The following is a 24237-nucleotide window of genomic DNA, read 5'->3' as shown; positions in this document are numbered from 1 at the left end:
AGAAATGTTTCGGAAGATTAATATTATTTGTGTTCTACTAGCAAATCTGCATTAGCTATCAGCCTACTCTTTTTTATTGAATTACACATACATCTCAATAGATTCAAACAGTTTCCTAGAGAAAACTGAGGAGCAAAAAAACTTTTAAAAATGTGACCAATGAAATAATTTTAAAGTTCGCAAACTTATGATAGAATAACTCTTTACAGGAGTAGTGGGTACTGCAAATATATCATAAATATTTTCGGAATGTTCACATTATACACTTGAAGGCCATCTCATTGAAAATGCATCGCTGCCTTCATAGGTTAATAAAATTAATTTGAGTTGACAGGTGTAACCAGCTTTAAACAAATATCTTTTGAAAATAATACAACTGGGAAAAATCATATGATAGGGGTCTTCAATTACCATTTTAATTCTTATTTAGAAAGAAGTGTTGATCAAACAAGGTAACTGTGATTTAAGAGCCTTACTGACAGTATACATAGAATTTTGATGTAATATAAATAGCAATTAAAGTTTTGTGTACAATTTCTCCCTCAAAAAATGGCAATAGTGATTTTATATCCTCATTTTACATGAATTGTGTTACCTTTTATGTTATGTCAACACCACCAGTCATTCAAATATGGACTTAAGTTGGTTTCGGCAAGCAATTGTTTCAGATCAGTGGTAATGCCAGCCTGGACAGCATTTAATATAATCATTCTCATCAACAGTGAAGTCTTGACTAAATGAAGTACGTGTAAAAGAGAATCCTTAGAGATATTGTACATATTATTTTAAAATTGAATAAATAGTAATTGAAAAGTTTTGTGCAAAATTGCCATCTCCAAAAATCGCAGGTAAAATTTTATATTCTGATATTACTTGAATTGTATTACTTATTATAATGTTTCAACATAACCAGGCATTAAATTATGGACTAAGGTTTATTTCAGTAATTCATCGTTACAATATAGCTGTAATATAAGCCAATTTTTCCAATGAAAATCAGCATTTTCTCTCAAATCTCTTAACTATCAAAGAGTTAACAACATTTCAAACAGAATGATATGCTTAAAAATTTCAGGGTAGATGGGAAATACTAACACATATAATTATTATCAAAAATACAGTAACAAATGCGATTATATACATATATATGCACAAAAAAACCCTATCAAAAACATTCACCTATGCGGAGAAAAACACACTAACCGTAATACTAGCACAAACATACAATAATGTACACTCATGTAGACATACTAACACATGCCAAAACCTACAAGCATGAGATGCCACACATCTGGGTGCTCCAGTCATTTAAACCTCCAAGATTGTATCATGTCCATTTTCAGTCATCACTTAAATATCCTCCTACCACCTTGTCAATTTCCTATTCCACCCATAGATCTTCTCCCCTCACAACTCCCCTAACCAAACTCTTCATTCTTTCCCCAATAACTACTTTCTTATAAATATATATATGAAAATACACATAAATATATATATATATATATATATATATATATATATATATACATATATATATATATTTGTATGTATGTAGGTGTGGGTTGCTGTAGTCCAGTTGGTAAAGCATTGAACTGCTGCCAGAGGGTCCCAGGTTCGAGTCCCGGGTACCTGCAGTGCAGTTTTTGGTACCAGGTCTTCATGGAAAACCATAACCAGAGCAGAGAAAGGAACTGGCCCCCAATAGCCTCTTAAAACCCAGATAAGCCCTGAAATTGTATCTGCAGGGCTAGGCCCATGTGGGTAGCTTCTGCTCCCTAATGCTCAGTGGTTATTATGGGGTCTTGTGAATCCAGTCTGCTCAGCCTCAGATTTGGGGACCAAGTGGATATATAGGTGGCATAAGGCCTTAGTTGGTCAGTTGGTCAAAAAGGTTCAGAGAGGAAGAGTGCCTCCAGTTCTCTTCATTGTTACTGGTGGTTACCCCATCACGCACATGTTAAACCAATTGACCTCACCAGTCTTCAGTCCGAGACATCTGGCGACAATCAAAGCATCCAGAAGTTAGACTTATATCTCATCCATAGCCAAGCATGTCTCCATCATCTCTTGAACCAAGGAATGTTACCAATACTGAGCATGGCGGAGCAGGATCACCTGCTTAAGCTCTAGCCCTGCAGACAGTATTTCAGTCCTTATCCCAAGAGATGCAGACCATTAGGCAATCAAAATCTATCCTGGTCAGTCAGCAAGACCAGTAACACTGCTACCACCAGCACCAAGGATGGCACTGGAGAAGATGTTCGTGGCACTACGCTCTGAAGGCCCGGACCCATTGATCACCCTACCAGAGGACAATGATGAGGTCCTCACCCTGTGCCATGAAGTTAAGAATGGCAGGAGTTCATATAAGCTGACCTGGCATGACCTGCACGAGTTTGATTTACTGGTAGCCATTGAGGCTGATTGAATGATGCTCCCGGGGACTGTAAAACATGTAGTATACAATTGAATCTGGGTACTTTCTATGGTCCAGGCACATGTCTGGGAAACAGCCATGTGATTGCAAGACATGTTGGGTAACACCCTGCTGCAGCTGCCTTCGAATACTATCCAGCGGCAGCCCACCATTGTAGTACAAGTACTATCACAACAACTATACCAGCTGGCAGGACAGCCCAGCAGACAAGCAGGAGCCAAGAATGACTATATTCAGATATCAAGGCAGCCCTTTCAGGACAGAGGATAGTGCAGGAGCATACATTCCTCCTCTGCCAGGTTTGACAACTGAGCAAATGCCAGTGACCATGCTGTCATTCCCTGTGGTGCCAAGCCATCTGAACAAGATGGCTAATGAACCTGGGGTCCTTGTTGATTTCCTCAAAGGTTCCAGAGACCCCAAGGAGTAGGAGACAGACTCCTCATCTTCAGGTGACTCAATGGTAAATGAAACTGACAAACAGGAAATAGTGACAGGTACATAAAACACAGTGGGAGATAGTACCCTTGATATGGACCCATACCAAGTGACAAGCGTGTAGCAATTGCCACTGCAACTCTCCATGCATGAAATGCATGAAAATAACAAAGGCCAGAATTATAACTCAGAGCCAGACGAGGAACGGGAGCCAACAGAGCAGCTACTGTAACCAGGACCAGAAGTAGAAGGAAGCCCTTCCTTGTTATCATGGGCATATACCCATATAGATTTGCATCCCCCAGTTCGACCATTGGTTGGGGTGCCAACGTACTAACACCAGAAAGGAGAACCCTTTATCTTCCTGCCCATCCAGTCAACACTGGTGATCAATGCATATGTGACAATGCTGGTAAACAGGGCAATCCTGACATAGGAAAAGACAATGTGCACCTGAAAAAAAAAAATTGAAAATTTGACTCTCTTCCATTTTTCATACCTTGCTAATAGGTGAATTTCACATAATTCAGGGTATGGCTTAATATTTGGTAAACTCTCGTTGACTACAAAATCAACCTTTCCTGTTGGTGGTTTATGAGGAGAAGAGTTATATCCTCAGCTAATGCAATAAGGGTTAGGAAGGGCCAGGAGGGGACATGGTTTATTTTGCTTCATGCAAAATATGTATGTTGAGTAGTGACATGGCATTTGTTAGTCATATGCATCAAATAACAGCATTTAAGATAAAAGAGTTATACAGAGTTAAAAGAGTTTTACATTAGCCACATGAAAAAAATGTATGGTCACTATTAATGACAAAAAAGTGAAGATTTAGTTGAAATAATTCAACAACAATGAATTGCAGTCTTAACAAATATTATTTCCCAAAGTTAATTATTTAAGTCTCTGATATTAATTAGGTTTTCTACTGCTGCTCAGTTTTCCATTAGCTCAAAAGGTTTGTCGGTGTCATACTATTTTTTCAAAATTTTTATCATCTGCCTTTTTTAAATTACCATTGCTGTCCGCCATTTTTATATTGACTTAGTTTTCTGGTGAGATTGAAAAAAGATTGCTGATGATACAACTGCCAGTGATGCTGAAGAAAGTAAGACTGTGAATGTCCGGAATGATGTGATCCTTGTGAATGAGGAGGTTGACACTTGTATCAGTTGCTCTGCTGCTCCAGAAATGGATGTAGAATTGCAAATCAAATCAATGCAAGGTGACAGGCCCAGCAATGATAAAGCAGAGAATTTGGTGAGTGTTTATATTGATGTTGCTTGCATAGTTAGCAATCTGTGCTTTGAAATCAGTATTGTTCACAGTTGAACCACTATTTGAATTTTAATTATTTTCCCTCTTAATATGTATTTTCACTTTCTATTTTTTTATCCTATCACCTCACTTGAGTTATTGTGACCATTGATGACTAAAGTTTATATACCTCTGTTTGCAGTAGTGGTTAGGAGAATGTAAACTATTCTATGAGTCATTATAACTATGGAAGTATGAAAACATCTTTGCAGCTGTAATGCTTTTCTGTGATCTTGCAGAACCCTTTAAATAATGAAGAACTCTGCTTGTCTTTAAATTAAGAATTGAAAATTATGGATGAGTGTGTAATTAAGATTCCTTGGGATGAAGGATGCCTGGGAAAGGATCAGTTGCTGGAACTAGTTAAGATGGTCTCACCACTGTTGTAGGTACACTTTTTCAGCATGAAAAGCCTTTTCACTGACCTCAGTGTTTCCTTTTTAGTTATTATGAACCATCAGTTGAGATGTACCAAGTATATGTAAAATCAAAATGCAAATAACTTTTTTCAGTTGGAAATTTATAAATGCCATTTCATTATCTTTGACTATCATTTTATTCACTTTTTTGAGAGTTAATTTTGGTATAAAGGCAATTTCCTTCTTAGAGTTTAGTCTGCAAACCATGCCATTTTGTTGGTGCTTTGGGCTGAAACCATCGGATTGACCTGAAATCGGACTTTATCATTTCTACCTCCCTAAAATGTTTTGCAGCGTTTCCTTCTCCATCTACCAATTGCAATTACTCGTTTGTATTCCTTTCTGTCCGCTTTACCTTCTAAAAACCCACACTTCAAAAGTATTTCAATGATTATATTTCTGAGCGACATGAAATCAAAGTTGAATTATCCAGTAACTAAAATTATTAAAGGCCTGTTATGTCATGAGGTTCACTGCCTGAAGTGCCAGCAATGCCCTGCCTTCTATATTGTACAATATACCACAACCCTTAATATTAGAATCAATAATTACATCTTGACTCAGTCTAGAATTTTTCTCATTGGGATACTTTCAATCACAAAAAAAGCTCCAGAACACTCTAATTCCTTTGATAAATGGTATAAAAAACCATAAACACAGTAATCAACCCTAAGGTCGGTTTAGTAGGTGACGGGGTTTAGAGATCACACAGTACTAAGCCCTATACAGCATGTGAAGATTCACACCTCAGGGTAGGGAGGCCAGTTGCTTCCCCTTTGCAAGTTATGGTTTCCAAGGGAGACCTGGTACCCAAACAATCATTTTAGCTTGAGTGGAGCTGCGGGTGCCCAGAGTGCCTTGCCTGGAAATCAAACCTGGGACCCTCTGGTCAGCAGTCCAATGCTCTAACCATTGGACTTTCACGATCCACAATAAATACTATAATATCTCCATTTTAATATCCCTCTCATCCTTAGACCCTAAATTTAAACTTAAAATAACAGAGGTGACTCCTTGATTCTTCAAATACCCAGGTGTTAATGTTAGTTATAAATTATCTCAATCATAACTGCTGTTCAACTTCTATCTGCAGAAGGAATTAATGACACTTTGGAAGGCACATGTAATTGTAAATAGATATTAAGTAAATACCTATTCATGAGCATATGGCCACCATTGAACATTCAATTCTTTCAGGAACATATAGTGCCTTGGGAGAAGACTTATGGAAGACATTAGAATGCAGATAATTGACTGATACCTGGGCTCATGTCTGTTTGAATAACTTTGCCTTATCTACTCTTGAAATCATTAAATTGATATTAAAAATGTATTCATTTATTGTAATTTACCTGTCAATTTTAATGAAAAGTTCTCTTTGATTTTGTGAAATATTGTCTTTACTGTGTAATTATTTTACACAACAGCAAACTAATATATGGTTATTCATTGAATAAATATTTGATGGATAATAAGTCTATTATTATTAATATATTCTAGGAGAAGTCATGTTAAATTGATTTGTGAGGATAATTTTGTTAAACTGTACTGTTTCCTTCCATAGCAAGTGTTTTCAACTTGCTTCCAAAGTTGTAGTTGATGGGTCACTTAGCTTGTTTATAGAGAGGAACTGTTGGAACCTAAATGATCAGTAAGAAAATTGTGTCATTTGAGTTTGATTTCATTATGGCTTATTTTAAATATTCTTATCTCAGTACCTTTTTTTTCTTCGATAAATTTATTTCTTTGAAAGTGGGAAATGTCCTTCCATTTCCTTTTTCCTGTTTTTAGATGGCATCATCACTTATTTATTTGAAATGGAGGGTGAAATTGCATAACCACTGGAAGAAAACTGTAGAATATAAACAGAAATTGGAGGTTTTAAACAGTGCCTTTGCACACAATGCAGGTTTGCAAGCCTGAGTGAAGGACCTGGAGGCTCAACTCCAGTAGAAGGTGACCACAAAAAGGAAACTACAAGTGGGAGTGAAGTATTTGTCTGAGAATTTAGAATGGGAATGCCATCTGAATAAGTAGCTTGCCCTGGAGAACTAAGTGTTGAAGTTGAAAATTAATGAGAACAGTAAGCTAATGGCATCCTACTCTGGGCAATTGGACATGTCATCACCTATGACGTGCTCTATGATGGCATCCTCTAGTCCTAGCAGCGATCCTCGTGGTATTTCCCCAATGGCAATTGGGCTTGGAAGCCCTGATTGACCACCCAACTTCATGTTTCTAAGGTTTTCAACTCGACTATCACCAAAATCCTCATTTTCTGATATAAGCAGGACAATTAAGCTAGAGGAGGAAGGGGAAGATATGGAGGACGATGAAGAGGAAGAGGAGACAAAGGTGGGAAGAGGTGAGGCCATCTGCCATCTCCAGCACCATACCTCCCCCCTCAACCTGCTGGGAGCTGACTTACCTGGCCAACTCTCCCTCTCTTACCTTGCCCACATCCACTAATCCCAGCAGCAGGGTGTTCCACAAAGGGATCCTGCCTTTATCCCCATCAGAAGCCACCCCCAGATGGGCCTCTACTTCGGTCCTCCTTGCCAAGTAGACTCGTCCCAAGAGGGGTAAGCTGGCCGGGATGGTCTAAACCTCGTCCCTTTTCACCGGACACTGCCCCGTGGTGACCTCGTCAGGGGGGTGACATCACTACTGTTATAATTACCAGCTGAGGTCCGTGAATTGCCCATCCAACTTACTTATCTCCTTCACCAGGTACACTGTGTCCACAGACTCAGTTTCTTGATGCAGAAGAGGCATCTGCTGCAGCTGGTGCCTGTCTGGCAAGCTTAAGGTCTGGAGGGGTACCAGGGTGCCTGTTCCCCCCAAGGTGCCTTCCCAGGAGGAAGTGCCCCAGCCAGGAAGGTGGCTGATGGGGGTCAAAAGGGAGAGGGTGGAGGACGGTCAGGATAGGGACATGGGCTGCTCTCACCTCTCTGAGGAGGATCTACCGGCACTGCTGTCCAAGCCACCCATGCCCTAAAAAAGAACAGGAGCCATTTACCTTTCTGTGAGTTCAGTGACCACTTTTCTGACCAATTGCCTTCCAAGTTCCAGATGTACAGAATGAGCCTCAACTGCTCTAGCATGGAGATCTTGCTGGGGATACTGAAAAAGACCCCTGGCGCAACCACTCCCGAATAGCCAGGGCCCTTCCAAGGGTGGGCCAGGGGATGGAATGGCCCACAATGTTAAGATTCACCACTACCACCTGAGGCACGTGCTGTCCTTCCTGTGTACCCACCCGCACCTCTGCATCAAGGAGTCAGCCAGAGAGATGATGATCTCTGACGAGACACAGGGCAAGTTGGAGGAGAGGAGGAGGAAAAGAGGGGAAATGGGAAGTTGCTAGAGGACTGTGTGAAAGTGATGAGAATCTTCTCATCAACTCCATACCAGTAGTACCAGCAGGATCCCCAGCAGTGCCAGGTCATCATCTGCTGAGGCGGCAGTCAGGTCAGAGGTCATTCATGTTGAGGAGCAAAGGTATAAAGGGAATAATGAGATATAGAGGTACACCAGGATGAACCCACCCCTGGCACCAACTTGCTCAAGTTGGGTAAGGAGCAGCTCCTGCCTTCTTTTACACTGGACTCTAGCCACTTGGCCCATATGAACTCCTCCAAACTTCAAGCTCCTCAGCTGTTCTGAGGAGCTTGAACTAATGCCTTCATAATCATAGGTGTGAAAGAGACGGGCAGAAGTATGTCCTACCGTTTGCAGGTAAATTGGTTTCTTAAAACAATAGGGCTTATATCAAAGAGAAGAAAAAATGATATACCATCCATTCAAAGAAGATTCAAAATTGTGTTTAGAGGACAAGAGGGAGAGAGAGATGGAGGGGGTGAATTTCCTTCCCAAGGTTTATCCCAGCATCTTCTCAAACCCCTTCCTCTGCCTTCCTCAAACCAAGGCTTCCCAGTAAATAATCTTTTTTTCTAGGTCAGTATATGCTACTTTTTTTCATTTCAATCACATGCATAAGGTGAATAAATATTCCATCTAAATAACATGTCATTAAAGTAGTAATCATTTATTTAAAAACCTGTGTGGCTATGTCTTAGATGGACTCTGGCATTACAAAATAATGAGCCCTGAAACCCTGATATTCTTGATATTATATTTAAGGATGGACAAAATGGTGAATGAAAATGTTTATAAAAGCATAGTTTTCATAGACCTATGAACTGATAAATTATTATCGGTATAAGTGCACATATGAACGACACCCTTGACCATCATTCTGGTCTACATGCCAAGAATCATTACCAGAAATTAATTGATAGGATTTACCACCTTTGCAGGACATAATAAATAATGAGTTCATGCAGGAAAATAGGAGAGTAACATTTGTAACATATGATAGTGATATAAGATTGGAATAAGATATAAGGCAGAGTAGACATGGTGATTAGGTCCAAGACCACAGCTTGTGGAATCACCACATGAAGAAAGGCATTGAGTTCTGCAGGTTAAAGATGAGGATTGGCTATTACTTATTCCTTATTATGACACTAAAAACATAGGTATGCACGAAAATTGCCAGGTGACTCAGATAGGACTTAGTTAGATAATTAATACTGAGATTGAAGTAGAATCAAGCATTAAAAATTAGATAATAAATTAACACGAATGAAAATAGAGTAAAAAGAATTGTAAAAATGCTGTCTGAGGCTGTGGAAAGTCTAAATGTAAGGGAGGAATCGGTGCACTATATAGTAATGCAGACTGATTGTCATTTGTCCAATGTCTTTGGCTTCCTGCTCCTATTATACTTTCAGGGAGAGATTACTAGGAAGGAAGAGGGGGTGAAGAATTGAATCAATTTGTACAAGTGCGTTAAATAATAAATTTATTTTCCACGTGAATGTGCATTATTTTATGCTGGAGTATGGATGATCAGTTACCATATTACCTGCCTCTTCATTGACTGACCAATGACTGTTACCTTTCAGTATTGATGCAACAATGGATGAATGAATATCCCCTACTGGAGAAGTAGATTATCTAATGGCAATGTCAACCTCCTCTTTAAAAATGATCATGTCATCTGGGATGCCACAGCCCTCTTGTCAATAGAATCACTGTCAATCAAGGGGTCAGAATACTCTTTCTCAGTTTCACCAGGAATGTATTACAAAGCATTAAAATGCCATAATTCATTAACATCCTAACTTCACAATTTCAAAATAAGAGTATCAAGGAAACAAATCCCTGTCAAAACTCGTTCATATATTTTTAATGAGAATCAAGAAGGACTCACTCATTTTGCAAAAAGAGTAACAATTTTACCGAAAGGCAATTAAATTGCTTACATCAACTATTCATAAAAGAGATTACATATTATTTCATTGTAGTCTAAAATTTAAATGTAAGTTTTGGCAGGGACACCAAAATAGAAATCTATTGTATTTTATTAATCTTGCCAAAGAATGACATCAGCCAAATATGTAATTAGTTAAATAATAAACAGAGGTAAATCATTTTTAGAAAAAAGGGAACCACTGCCAAGATGCAGTGCGAGGATATGGAATGTATAAAGAGTTAGGGTGACATTGTTGCAGTATACAGGAAGGCAGATTAATTTTTATTTGTCCAAAGTCATCGGCTTGATACTATTTTTGGACTAAATAAATATATGATGAAAACTTCTTAAAAGATTAAGAAGGGCTGACAACATTATTCACCAAAAAAGTCAATTTTTAGCTCACTGTGCAAGTGTTTATTTGTCATTCGCCTTGGAAAGTCAATGAAACATTGAATTTTCTTCTTGACTTTTGAAAAAATCAAAACCATCTATCTTGATTAATTGTCCATAAAATTAAACTCTAATTTCAATGTTAAAATTATTCCATCCTGAAAAAGTGGTATTTTCGATAACATTCAAATGACTGCGCTTCTTCGCAGAGACGATAAAATGCTTTTCCCACATATTAATCAAGGAACATGTCAGGAAATATTAATTTTTAGCCAAATTTGTCTTCGTTATTAATATCTATCATATTATTAGATACAACTGACCTCTTCTCGATTGGTTATTAGGTATTTCCTTGAAGGATAGCTTCCCCTCTTGGATGCGATTATACAAAACAAACACATCACTCGGCACATTGACGTTAAAGCAGCCGGAATTCCGTAACCTTCTCCATGCAGGGAGAACACACCAACCAGGGATAATATGCATCATCCACAACCTAATAGACTATGCTTTAACCATGTATTAACACCAGACTGCACGTAACTCCTCTCGCCTAAACTTCAATTTACATTTAGACAACAGTGTTCGGAGTATATAAACCTAATACCAATTCATTTAAGATATCTCACAAACAAAATTTTTGAAACACAAAAAGCAGACAACTGAACTTACTTTGGCATGTATTAAATCCTTTATCGCAAGTTCCAACATTTTTTGGAATTTACTATTGTCGCCGAAAATATTGATCAACAGACTGCGACTGTTTAAGCACAATCTGCAGACTTCAAATTCGTGTTTATCGCATATTATGAAGGTTTCAGAGTGCACCGAATGATTTACTGGACAATCTTACGCTAGAAAAATAATGCAATATGTCAACATTTATTGAACTAGCATTACAATTTATTAAAACAGCCGATGAAAAGAAGTAAACAAGGTATTAGCAGGAAATTCGCATATCGTCCGTCAACTGTTACACTAATTTGAAAAGTGAGGTTATGCATTGATATGGAAATAAATTGTCTAATTCCGATCCCAAATATTTTGGGCTATTTCAATGTAATCTAGTAATTGGGTAAACGAAAAAAATCAAACCTTTTATACATGTTTATTAGGCGATGAAGCATGACAGGCATTCTTTGATATAAAGTTGAAAACAAAAAAAATAATTACGTCGTAAATGTTCCGTTCATTTATTCGACAGATCTGGGAAATTTCTTAAACCCATTATTTAAAGAGCTAGCGAAATAGACTTATGAACTTACTTTAACATCTATTAAATCCTCTATTTTCTTTTCCAGCATGAATTGTAAATTAGCCTTCTCGCCGAAACATTAATGAACACTTCACGACTGTTCAAACACTCTCTGCATAGTTAAAATTCGGCTTTATCGGAAATGCTGATCGTGTTCATGTCTGCAGAAAAATTGACCTAAAAACAAAATATAGAAGTACAAAGCCGTTTTTCAAACATGACTTCACACAGCATTTCAAGTCTTCAACATAGCAATAACACACAAAATACGTAATTCGTCTGCTGGCCACTTGCATTTCGTACTTCATTTGTTAAGAAGTTGTTTTGAATGGAAAGGGAATGGGTTTGTTGTTAGAAGAGAGGATCTTATTCCAGATCACACATATGAAAACCTTTCTCGCGAATTCTCAGCTTTAATTCAAGATTGAGTCATAGAAAATCGGGATCCGCCTTTCTTAAGATATTTATGAGCTTTTGTAGTATCCATGAAATATCCATTTGAATAGACATAGAGATAAATGAAGGAAAACATTTCTGTTCCGTTCTTTTAATTTCAAAGATCCGTGTCAAATGATTTACAATAAGCATTGTTTACGATGCAAACATTCAAGATTAACCAATAATACAGGCATCTAACAGCCGTCGTAAGCCTAGAGTAAATAAATTATATTATAAGTTCTACTGTCCCGTATTTTTCATTCGCTTTCTTTAAGAATACTCAACAAAATATATTATTCGATAGTTGGCGTCCCCGTTTCTGATATTCGAAAAATGTTATGACCTATATTCCAATATAGACGAATGACTTCATGCTAATATTATTTATGGATTCATTAACCTGAGGTAAATTTATTTAAATTCATTCGGATATGATCATACATACTTATCTAAAATATATACGTTTTTAGGTGAATATTACATTGTCATACTCATGAAATCAGTCTCACTTGATGAATTGCTGTACTAGTTATAAACTAGTAATGGGCATAGGAAAATCTGGGAGGTAGAGTATCTTAATATTATATGATAGAGCTATTATACTATTATCCTGAACTTATGGAAAAATCTGATCGTATGAAATGTATGATAACGAGCACCTACCTTTGATTATAGGGAAGTGGGTGGGAATAGTACCTAAGCATTACTACCTTGATCAAAAAGTTCCCGGAATAACCACCGTGTGGTGCTCCCATCGTTCCAATTTGAGTTCTGTTTTTTTGTTAAATTGGTGCGTCTGTTGTTGATATTCCCTTTAAATCTTAGTGTCATAACTTGACATTTGCAAAAGTTACGTAACCAAGAGTACATCTATCTCTGTGTGTGTTGGCGATTTTTTACAATTGCAGAAATGGATTTAAATTTGCAACAACGAACTTGCGTAAAATTGCGGAAATTTTGCGTAAAAAACGGATTTAGTGGCGCACGGACGTTGGAAATGTTGGAAAAGTGTTTCGGCAACGATTCTCTAAAAAAACGGTCGTTTACCAGTGGCACGAGCGGTTCAGAAGTGGTCGTGAGTCAATCGAAGATGATGAACGCAGTGGCAGACCATCGACATCGAAAGTCGGTGAAAAAATTGATAAAGTAAAAGAAATGTTGGTCAATAACAGCAAATTAACCATCAGAGAAATAGCGGAGGACTTGAACATTGCCTATGGATCCGCCCAAGACATTGTGGTTAATGATTTGGGTTTCCGTCGTGTAGCAAAAGCAAAGTTGGTGCCAAAAGACCTCAATTTCATGCAAAAAAGAGACCGTGTTGACGTCGCAAAAGACATGATTTGCGAGGCTGAATCCGATCCCACATTCATCAAAAGGATCATTACTGGAGACGAGACGTGGGTTTATGAGTACGACACGCAATCCAGACATCAGGCAAGTGAATGGCGTTCACCAAATGAGCCGAGACCAAAAAAACCACGTCGTTTTCAGTCAAAAAAGAAGGCAATGCTGACGGTTTTCATGGATTACAACGGTGTAGTGCATCATGAATTTTTGCCAGAAGGCCAGACAGTAAACATAGAGTATTATTTGGGCGTTATGAGACGTTTGCGTGAAGCAATTCGCCGAAAGAGACCAGAAATGTGGGCAGAAAACTCGTGGGTTTTGCACCATGATAATGCACCGTCGCACAGTGCTATCATTATTCGTAATTTTTGACGAAAAATGCAACAAATACCATCCAACAGCCACCGAATTCACCTGATTTGGCTCCCTGTGACTTCTTTCTGTTCAATCGAGTTAAAAAACCATTACGGGGAACGCGTTTTAGCAGCCGAGAGGAAGTAATGAAAAATCGCAGGAAGCACTGATGGACATACCGAAAACCGAATATAAAAAATGTTTCTAGGATTGGTTCAAGCGCTGGCATAAGTGTGTTGCAGTCGATGGGGGTTACTTTGAAGGGGACAAGATAGATTTAGACGAATAAACTTGTATTTTTAATTTTCTGAATAAATTCCGGGAACTTTTTGATCAAGGTAGTATATCACAGATGAGAAAGAAAGCTATTTCACATACTGCCCATGTCTGAGACTGCTATCAGGTGCGAATGGGGAAAGAGGAGTCAATATGGGCAGTTTCTGGAGTATGAATATGGCATGCCGTCTGTTATATGACTCCCTGTCCTGCGAAACGTATGATGGGTATTCAATGGAGCCTTTTGTAATATTACTGTGGAGAAAAATGCAGTAGAATAAGAACACATGGATTAAAACGGACAGATATGGGCGAATTAAGGAGGAGTTTAAGGACTGTTTGGGAGAAATCTAAGGGATTCATCATTAATGCAGTTCTATGATGCATGAAATCGTTAATTCACTCTTTATTTCATGAAAATTCATATATATGAATTTATTATTCATTATCATATTAATACAGAGCTGCCATAAAAACATGGATTTATAGCAAGTTTTTACTGAAGTTAACAGGTTAAGAAAAATCTAAATATTTATTTTTTAGCTTTTACCAAAAAGGTATGACTAGTAATTCACAGTAACTTTGGATTTGCCTCTATAAGTTAACGAATATCCGGATTTAATTAATTCATATTACAAACTTCATATATTTTGCATATTTTTGGGCACAAGGATAACAGAAAATACTTTGTTTTGACGATAAGAACCATCAATTTAAATGGTCAAAATAAAAACAAATAACAGTGCATTTCAATCTTCGCTTTTTATAATTATTTGAAATCCTTTGACGATTGTTGTATTTTTAACATTCCATGCCCATGTATTTGTTTCAAATTTTTTTGTTAAAATATAATCCAAAAAAATATGCCATATTTGCGCTTAATTCTTTTACTCAGTAAAAGGTAATATTTGCCATAAATGATTTCATTAATAATTTTTTTACTCTGAATAATGACGCTTTTACGAAATTTTTTATCCGAAAACTCAGCAGTGTTATTAAAGCATCACTTTAATAGGATTAAACTTGTTGGTAAACGTATAAATAATAAATAAAGTACTTCAGACAATAAAATATTGTTTGTATTGGGTCATTTTTAGAGAACGAAATACTATTTTTAACTCTTGCTATTTAGGGAGTTTAATTATTCAAAAAAATTTTTACACTCAACTAAGTAAGAGTTTGAATAATTTTCAGAAGTAGAAATTTATTTGAATTTGGTGATCACTTAGGGCAAAACAAAATCTGATCGAATTTCAAACTCCCACTTCGGAATCGATTCAGAACGAACGACTCATCGATACGTAGTCGGCCATTTTGGAATCTATTGCTTACGACTTTATAATGTTGACAATTCTAATAAGGTGATACGAAGATGTCTCGACAAGAAAGTTTAAAGTGTAGATTATGTCTTGGCAGTGGTGGTCGGTTGACAAATATTTTTAGTGAAAATGATGATGCTGAGCAGATGGTGCGGGAAGGAATAGAAGAGTTATTGGAATTGAAAGTAGGCCAATCAATTACATGTTTACGTTTTCACCATGACGATTTTATCGTAATTTTGCCACAAAGATTTCGGTTTTTCCCTGTTTTGGGTCAATAAAAAAGCTTTGCATTACTATGTCAATAAATAGAGTTCCGTTGAGAGATGATATGTGTGGTATAACACCGTAATAATCATGTTTTCATAGGTAGTGATGGATAGAATCAACCCGTGGTTTATTTGCTATCAGTGCTTTAAAATTCTGACCGATTTCTATATGTTTAAGCAGCAATGCTACGAAAACAATCTTATGTTGGAGAGGCAAACGGAATACAAACTGGAAGAGGGTAATATTAACCCCGAAAAGGTGAGTCGTCTTCAAGTTGTGTTTTCATTTTATAATGTCCGTGGTAACAATATCCGTTACGAATTTAGTCATATTTTTCAATAAACGTTTTCATATTAAATAAATTTCATCCCAAGTGTACAAATGCCTAAGTGGCTAATAACCAAATGGCAAATACGGGCATTTACTTAAACATTGCGAGTATTGTTTGCATTAACGATGTTCGTGAGAAAAAATTGAATACTTGTATGTTTTTTAGAAGAGCATGCACGAGAGTACTTAGACGGCCTTCTTTTCAAAAATTAGTTCATTAAAAGGTAATTAGGCTTCATAAATTGTAAAAAAGCGGGACAGATTATGAATTTACGTATGGACCTATGTGAAATATAATGCCGTGTGAAAATAGTATATTGTAGTAATGACTTCTTGTTCAAAAGTCAGTAGAACTGTATTTTTTTGAAGAAATTTCCTCCTTGTGAAGAAACTCCAAGAATTATTAAGTAAAATGTGCAAATGTGTAGTTTTTAATCAGTGCTTTCAACATAATTTGTAATTTGAATCGGAGTTACATCTGTAATTACTTTTTAGCAATTCTGCAGCTTAATTGTATATAGGCATCATAGTTGCGCAAGGATTAAAAATTAATGCAGGTGCCAAAAAGGTGTAAAGTGGACGTTGGAAAATTGATAAATCCTTTATTTATGTTTTATTTATTCATATTGATTAGTATTTACACAATGAGATCTTCTCTAATAATTAATGACATAGTCGGAAAGCAGTTGTTTTTAATTTTTTAAACGGTTTTTAATATTTTTGTCTACACAATTTAAGCTTCTTACATTTTATAATAATTTTCCAAAGATATGATTGTTATCTACCCATGGTAATATATAGGCTAGACATTTTATATTACAAAACAGGCAATTTATGAGTATTCTGCTAATAATTTATTCATCATATTGTTCATCATAGTGGCATTGGTGCATCAAAGAGAGCTTATATCTTACCAATCCATCTTGTTTTATTATCAAATTAAATAATTGAGTTTGCAATTCCACATGCTTCTGTCGACCGTTGACTTGCAAGAGTGGTAGGCCTAGGAGTGGGGAGTTGGAGGGATACAAAAGTTCATTGGCAATTACATCTTTGCAACAGATGAATTTCAAAATCTCCAACTCATCAAGCCTTTGACATTTATATTCAACATAAATAATTTAAGTCAAAGTAATTTCAGTGGGCACTTTTTATGAGTTTCTTTGCAAAGAGAAATGTTAAGCTTTTATTTTTTACACATGTTTAGTGTTCTTTAATTCTTTCCTTAAATTTTCCATCCTGTAGTTTTTCAGTTCATTTTGGAAACAAATTTATGCAGAGAATGACTAGCATCTTTTCTTATTTATATAAATTATTGGTTTCAATTGTTCAACACTTATAATTTTGTATGATTCCACAATTTAGAATAATTCCCATTCAGTCATTGGAGATCGTCTGAGATTTAAACTTTCACTTCATATATATCAAATGATAACCTAATACAATTCATTTTTTAAGGTAGTATCTGTTCAACACTTCTTATCCTTAAATGTTGAAATTAGCAAACGTAATGTCTTTCTGTATTTTAGATTTTTAATATTACTAATTGGTTTTGCTGTGATGCCTATTCCCACTGTAGGTAAATACAAATGATCTTCTCTTGGATTAAAATGAAAATATGTTATGCCATAAGCATAAGATATTAGGACAAAAGCCCTGCTGTTTAATTTCAAATTGCAATTTTCACAATCATTTTCATTCAATAAAAATTGTTGATTTTGCACTCTACTTTAATTTATAGGTTGCTAGTCCTTTTTTTATTATTTTCAACATTTTTAACAATTATGTACAGATCACAATGAAAAGAGAGATGATGGATGTTGGAAAGCCGGAGGGTATTGAAATTCCAGCAAGCCAGGATGAAGTGAACCATTATATTCAAATTCAGGAAGAGACTTCTGTTGAGGTAAGGGAAAATTAAGAATAATTAAGAGTATTTCATCCCTAATGTAGAAACGCCTAAAGGTCTAATGACCAAATGGCAAATACGGGAAATGACTTAAAAATTGTGAATATTTTATACATAAGATGTGTACGTAGGAAAAAATTGAATAATGATTTGTTTATTAAAGAGCATGTTTAAGAGTACTTAGCCTGGCTTTCTTTGACGTGTTTTATTCTGATGACAATAATGGTGTTTTTCATCATTATATCTTAGCATTCATTTTTTATGCTTTGTATACATAAATAGTTATGGAAAAAATTATTTCCATAGCATTGCCAAGGTAATTCCTCTGTATTTTGGTATGTTTACTACTCTGTTAGATTCATTAATGTATTCATTTTTATTAGATGTACTTTTATGTGGAAATATTTCGTTCATGTAAACATTGGACCAATGGTAGTTTTTCATTTTATCTTGGGTAAACATACAAATTGCCAAGAAAATGACTAGCATCTAATCCTTATATAGTTAAAGTTATAGGGTCATATGTTCAAAACATACAATTTTGAATGATTCCTGATAAAAGAAGAATTCTCAATTTGTCATTGTGTAATGTCTGAGATTTACATGTCACTTCTTTTCTGACCAATGATAACCTAACATAAATCATTTTTGTTACACAATATCTTTCCAAAATTCTCGTACCTAAATGGTGAAACTGGCATGGCTAGTCATATTTTTTTATTATTGTTCATCTTTTTTAACAAATATATGCAGATCACTGTGAAAAGGGAGAAGGTGGATATTGAAGAGTCGGAGGTTATTGAAATTCCAGCTAGCAAGGAGGAAGTGGACTACAATATTCAAATTCAGGAAAGGACTTCTCTTGAGGTAAGGGAAAAATAAGAGCGTTTGTGTCATAATGACAAATGCTTAATTTTTCAAGTCATGATAACCATGAGAGGAACAGATGTTTACTTTTTATGCTGTAAATGTTATGCTATTTATTTAATTTAACTATATTAGTCTTTCTGACTTATATTTTTGGCCATATAGCGTTATTGTAATTCCTCTCCAATGAAAAAGGCAAAAGCATTGAATTACTGCTCATGATATAGGTGGTGTATCAAATAGGTGAATATAGTGATTTGTCAGTGTTTTAAGAGGAGATAAGGTATGCCCAGGATTCTATTGCAAATAGAAGTGTTAAGATAGATAATGGCTATTATGTAGCATGACATGTATTAGATTTGTGTGAAAATTGTGGCAGGATTTAATTTTAAGAACAGGAAATAGACAGCTTGTGCCAAGTAAGGAGATATGTCAGAATTGTAAAGATGCTGTTTTTAATAAGGTGTTCTGTTACTCTGCAGCTGATAGGGCTTGGTAAAATGTTCTGATACAACTTCAAATTCCTGTTTCTTACTGGGATAACTTAGTTTATCCTTATCTTTATTCCTTTTAATACCTCTATGTACAAATCATATTATTTGTTCTTTCCCTGAAACATGAATTTATTATTCATAGCCAGGTATTTGATGCATTCAGTGGGCTTGGTTAGGCTGGAAGGCCTTTAATAAAAGGAGCACTCAGATATGCACCATCTCTCATTTCTTACCTATCTGCTACTTGCAGATTTTGAAAGGTTTTCAATCACCTAAACAGAGAAGTGGTCATCAAAAGATTGGTATTGGGAGGCAGGATGATTAAGAATGGGATAGTTAAAGATCATGATGGTTTTGGTAGAATAGTATTGGTTATGATGAAGAGGCAAATGGTGGTGTTTCATTGACTGATGTTCTAGGCAGGGCAAAAGTTACAGTTAAGGCTATGTTCACAGATTGTTTAATTTTATGGTATTTGGATAAAGAAGTGATGATAAGGTAATGGCTTTTCAGGCAGTTTGCTTCAAAAAGAGGAGTATATTGGGATGAAGGTATGAGAATGTTACTATTCAGCAGTTTTTCAGGTTTCCCACTTTTTCTGAGACAGTGAAGTAGCTGGTCCGTGGATTTTTATTAGGGAGGAGTGTTCTTGTAGAAACAAAAGCCAGAGACAGAGTGAGAAGGGGATGAAGGATTTTGTATGTCATGGTTGGCCAGTTGAAATAAATTTATTGTTGATAGTTGGTAAGGTTCGTTCAGACTGTTAAAATTATTTTTCTAGGTGTGAATGTTGATAGTTTGGAAAGTTATATTCGAGTCAGATGTAGATTAATTGAAAGATACTGTGAAAAAGAAGAAGAAAAAGACATGACAGTATGGTTTGAGTATTACTTTGATGAGAGAACTTATGTTCAAGTTTATCCATTATTAGATTGTCATATGCATGAGCTATAGTCATTCACATTCACTGCATTTTTCAAAGACCCTTCAAAAAGTAAGGTCTTGCATTGCTTTTTATGGAAAAAGAAATGTATTCTCAACTTTGTTTAAACCTTAAGAAAACCTGAAGATTTAAAGTTGCCTTGACAATCAATCATGTTTTTTTATCCTTGTAAGCAGCTTCATAATACTTAAGTCATACCTTTCTCATGCCGCATCATAAAGCCAACTGGCTACTGAGTCTTGCACTTCCTTGTCTGACTTGAATATGTCCTCCAAGGTGTTATTATGCAAGAGCCTCTGGGCACTCCCCTTACCTTTTCACTAAGTACCAGTCACAGTATAAATGTCAGAAGAGATTCCACGGTGGACCTGTGAGTGACTTTTGGAAGGATTAAGGCATCTTCACATATCCAAGCAAGTGAGTGATTGGCAGGCCTCTGGTGCAGAGAGAAACCTCTCGTAAGCCCTGATAACATGGGAGTGCATGTGAGAAGCAGGGATCAATTCTGCTTAGTACACCCAAGCTAGAGAGTATGTGATTAATTTGCTTTTATTATTATTATGCTATGTGTGACTGATAGGCCAGTGGTGCAGAGGGAACCTCTTATAAGACCTGATTGAATGCTATATTGTACATCAAATCTAAAGGGTAGGTGATTATTTTTCATTTGTTATAATTTTTTATTTTATTCCACTACGTCTGATTAGTGAGCCCCTGACGGAGAGGGAAACCTCTTGTAAGCCCTGCTATAGTGGAAGTGCAAGCAACAAGTAAGGATGAATGCTGCTTAGTACATCCAAGCTAGATAGTTTGTAATCATTTTTGTTTTATTTTTATATTATGATTGACTGATGGGCCACTGTTTCAGGGAATATCTCTTGTAAGCCCTGATTGAATGTGATTCTTGAGACTATCAAGGATTACGGCTATATAGCACATCCAAGCTAGAGGGTTGGTGATTATTTTTTATTTATTTCATTTTAAATTTAATTTCGCTAATAATAGTGTAATTAGTGGGCCCCTTATGGAGAGGGAAACCTCTTGTAAACCCTGATAGATTGTGAGTTCATGCAACAAGCAAGGATCGATGCTGTATAGTACATCAAATCCATACACTTAGTAATTTTTTATAATAATTACATTCCTTATGACTAATGGGCCAGTGGTGCAGAGGGAATTTCTCCTAAGCCCTGATTGAATGTAAGTGCTTGACACTAGCCAGGGATCAATTCTATATAATACATCCAAGAAAGAGAGTATGTAATTATTTTCCATTTGTAATAATTTTTAATTGTATTTCCCTTGGTGTGATTAGTGAGCCCCTGATGCAGAGAGAAAAGTCTCATAACACCTTATAGAGCGTGAGTGCATGTGACCAGCAAGTATCAATGCTATATAGTCCAAGATAGATAGTGCGTGATTTATTTACAGTCTTCCATTTCATCATTCTAACTGTTTACTGTTTCCAATAATTTTAGTTTTTTTTAGTTTTTTATTGTATTTCTTATTGGTTTATATTCAGTTATTTATTTTTATAATATTTATTGATTTACTACTACTTCTAATTTCCCTCACCTATCCTTTGCCCATTCTTAAGAGTATGGCTGGGGTTGACTCTTCTAATTATATTTGTAGGTAATTGGTGCTCTGAATTATTGGTAGCATATGAAATGAGGGTTCTCAGGATTATGCAAGAATATGATGAGTCCGCAGAAGAAGAGAGTAAGAAGGTTAAATCATTATCAGATAGTAAGAAGGAGAGATCTATTCTAGCAGTTAAAGATAAGTTGAGTGAGATTATAGCTGGCATATAAAAGATCCAAGAGAATTGAAAGGAATAATGTGAAAAACTGTCTGTTAAAGAACTTAGGCCAACATGGTAACACAGTGTTAGAACTTGACTCAGATTAAAAAAGCTAAGACAAAGAAAATATCCAAGAAACTTGGAAAGAATATACAAAGAACTGAATGGTTAAGAACTAAGGTCACCAAGCTTAAGCATAGAAAAGTCTTTCTGTTCAATCGAGTTAAAAAACCATTACGGGGAACGCGTTTTAGCAGCCGAGAGGAAGTAATGGAAAAATTGCAGGAAGCACTGATAAACATACCGAAAACTGAATATAAAAAATGTTTCGAGGATTGGATCAAGCACTGGCATAAGTGTGTTGCAGTCGATGGGGATTACATTAAAGGGGGCAATATAGATTTAGATGAATAAACTTGTATTTTTAATTTTCTGAATAAATTCCGGGAAATTTTTGATCAAGGTAGTATATCAATCATATCTTCCTAACCAATGCAAGGCAATGGTTTGACAAAAAAAACTTTTTTGAAGAGGTATCAGCTAAAATACTATTTTATTATATTAATTTAATGTATACAAGGTAACAATTTTTTAATCTTAATTTTTAAAATAACATGTTTTTAAAACATTGTTCATGCATATCCTGAAAATCTGTAATATTTTTTCCTTGATCTTGCAGGATCATTTGGCAGATGCAGAAGTAAATATGCCCTCTGAGGAGGAAGTGGAGATTAAGGATGATTGTGATACTCATATACCTCAGATGAAAGTAAGACTGGGAGGGAAGGTATTGCAGGAACAAGGTAAGGAAAGCTAAGGACTGTGTTATCAGCAAAATGTTTTAAAAATTACTGAAAGGCCACTTAAAATATTATAATAAATTGCAAAAAAGATGATAATGTTATCATCATTTTTGCAATTATTTATTAATATATTTAGTATTATTTATATAGCTAAGAAGACTAGATCTTTAATTAATCTTGCTGTTTTCAAGGCATTTTTTAATTTTGCTTGATTATTCTGAATTTAGATATTATCAGTTTAGAATAATAAATAATATAACCAAAAACAACCATTTTCCCTTTCAATATCTTATGTTTTATCCTAAGTAAGATATAAATATCATGTGAAATGTGTCAATGCCATTCATTTGTTGTGTTTACATGTCCATTGTTTACAGTTAAACTATTTTCTTTGATTTTCCATGTCTATTATTTCTTAGTAACATATTTGTTGCTTTTGTTTGAAACAACAGCAACTTGGACACTGATGAAGGTAAAACAAAAAGTGCTAAAAGGCCTAATTCAGGTCAGCAGTAGGTGATGACAGATGCTTTGTTCCTGAGATTTTATTGCAACTTACATTTCTAACATACATATTTAGACTGATGAGTATGTACAGGCAAGAGTAGATGTATGATTGTATAAATGTATGCACCTTTTTATTGAATATCTACTTATTCTTCAAATCTTTCAGATAAACACCAAAAACAGGATGATGCAGGAGAAGATGCTTCAGCTACTGAAATACATGTGTGTGAAATTTGCAGGAAGGTATTTGAACAAAGGGACCTTCTCAAAGATCATGTAATGCATGTGCACCTTAGCAAGGTGCTGCTATTCAGATGTGATGTTTGTGTGGAAGTATTTAAGAGAAAAGAGGACCTTGCAAGTCATATCAAATTGATGCATGCTCTTAAGAAGAAGCACCAATGTGATTTCTGCTCTAAAAACTTTCTGAATTTCAGTAAACTCAAAATTCACATGTCAACGCACACTGGAAAAAGGCCATTCCAATGTGCATTGTGTTTAAAAGGTTTTGATAAAAATATATTTTTACAGAGGCACATGTGGACACATACTGTAGAAAGGCCACACACATGTGAGATCTGTTCCAAAACATTTATTGCCAATAGTCACTTAAAAAGGCACATGCTAACACACACTGCTGAAAAACAACACAAGTGTAATATATGTTCTAAACCATTTGCTACAAGTACTTGTCTAAAGCATCATATGTTGACACATACTGGTGAAAAGCCACACACATGCAACATCTGTTCAAAATCCTTCACTCAGAAAAGTCATCTAAAGTCACACATGATGATACATACTGGCGAAGAGCCACACAAGTGCCGGGTGTGTTCAAAATCATTCAAAAGGCATAGTCATCTTAAGTCACACATGATGATACACACTGGTGAAAAGCCACACAAGTGCGAAGTCTGTTCAAAAGCATTCACTTACAGAGGTAATCTAAAGTTACACATGATTACACACACTGGTGAAAAGCCATACAATTGTG

At 35.8% G+C, this 24237-nt stretch overlaps 1 protein-coding gene across 1 annotated transcript; it reads left to right on the top strand.

Annotated features, from left to right (window-relative positions):
• Positions 1-3145: 3145 nt before the first annotated feature.
• Positions 3146-22761, top strand: LOC139699910 (uncharacterized). Its single transcript, XM_071598323.1, has 5 exons — positions 3146-3287; positions 7342-7409; positions 17709-17822; positions 18579-18692; positions 22613-22761. Exons 1-5 carry the CDS (start codon positions 3146-3148, stop codon positions 22748-22750), a joined length of 576 nt encoding a protein of 191 aa, XP_071454424.1. The 3' UTR covers positions 22751-22761.
• The last annotated feature ends 1476 nt before the right edge of the window (positions 22762-24237 follow it).

This window comes from Hetaerina americana, unplaced genomic scaffold, assembly GCF_022747635.1.
Source record: "Hetaerina americana unplaced genomic scaffold, ioHetAmer1.1.p SCAF_98, whole genome shotgun sequence".
Classification (NCBI taxonomy): Eukaryota; Metazoa; Arthropoda; class Insecta; order Odonata; family Calopterygidae; genus Hetaerina; species Hetaerina americana.
This window is presented reverse-complemented; position numbering and strand designations above follow the sequence as displayed.

What these genes read in the sequence shown, in the direction of transcription:
- LOC139699910 (XM_071598323.1), top strand. Translation starts at nt 3,146, where the DNA reads ATGGGCATATACCCATATAGATTTGCATCCCCCAGTTCGACCATTGGT. An exon ending in ATGCATATGTGACAATGCTG is followed by an intron (nt 3,288 to 7,341) that starts GTAAACAGGGCA and finishes CTCCTTCACCAG; the next exon opens with GTACACTGTGTCCACAGACT. An exon ending in AGGAAAGGACTTCTCTTGAG is followed by an intron (nt 18,693 to 22,612) that starts GTAAGGGAAAAA and finishes TTGATCTTGCAG; the next exon opens with GATCATTTGGCAGATGCAGA.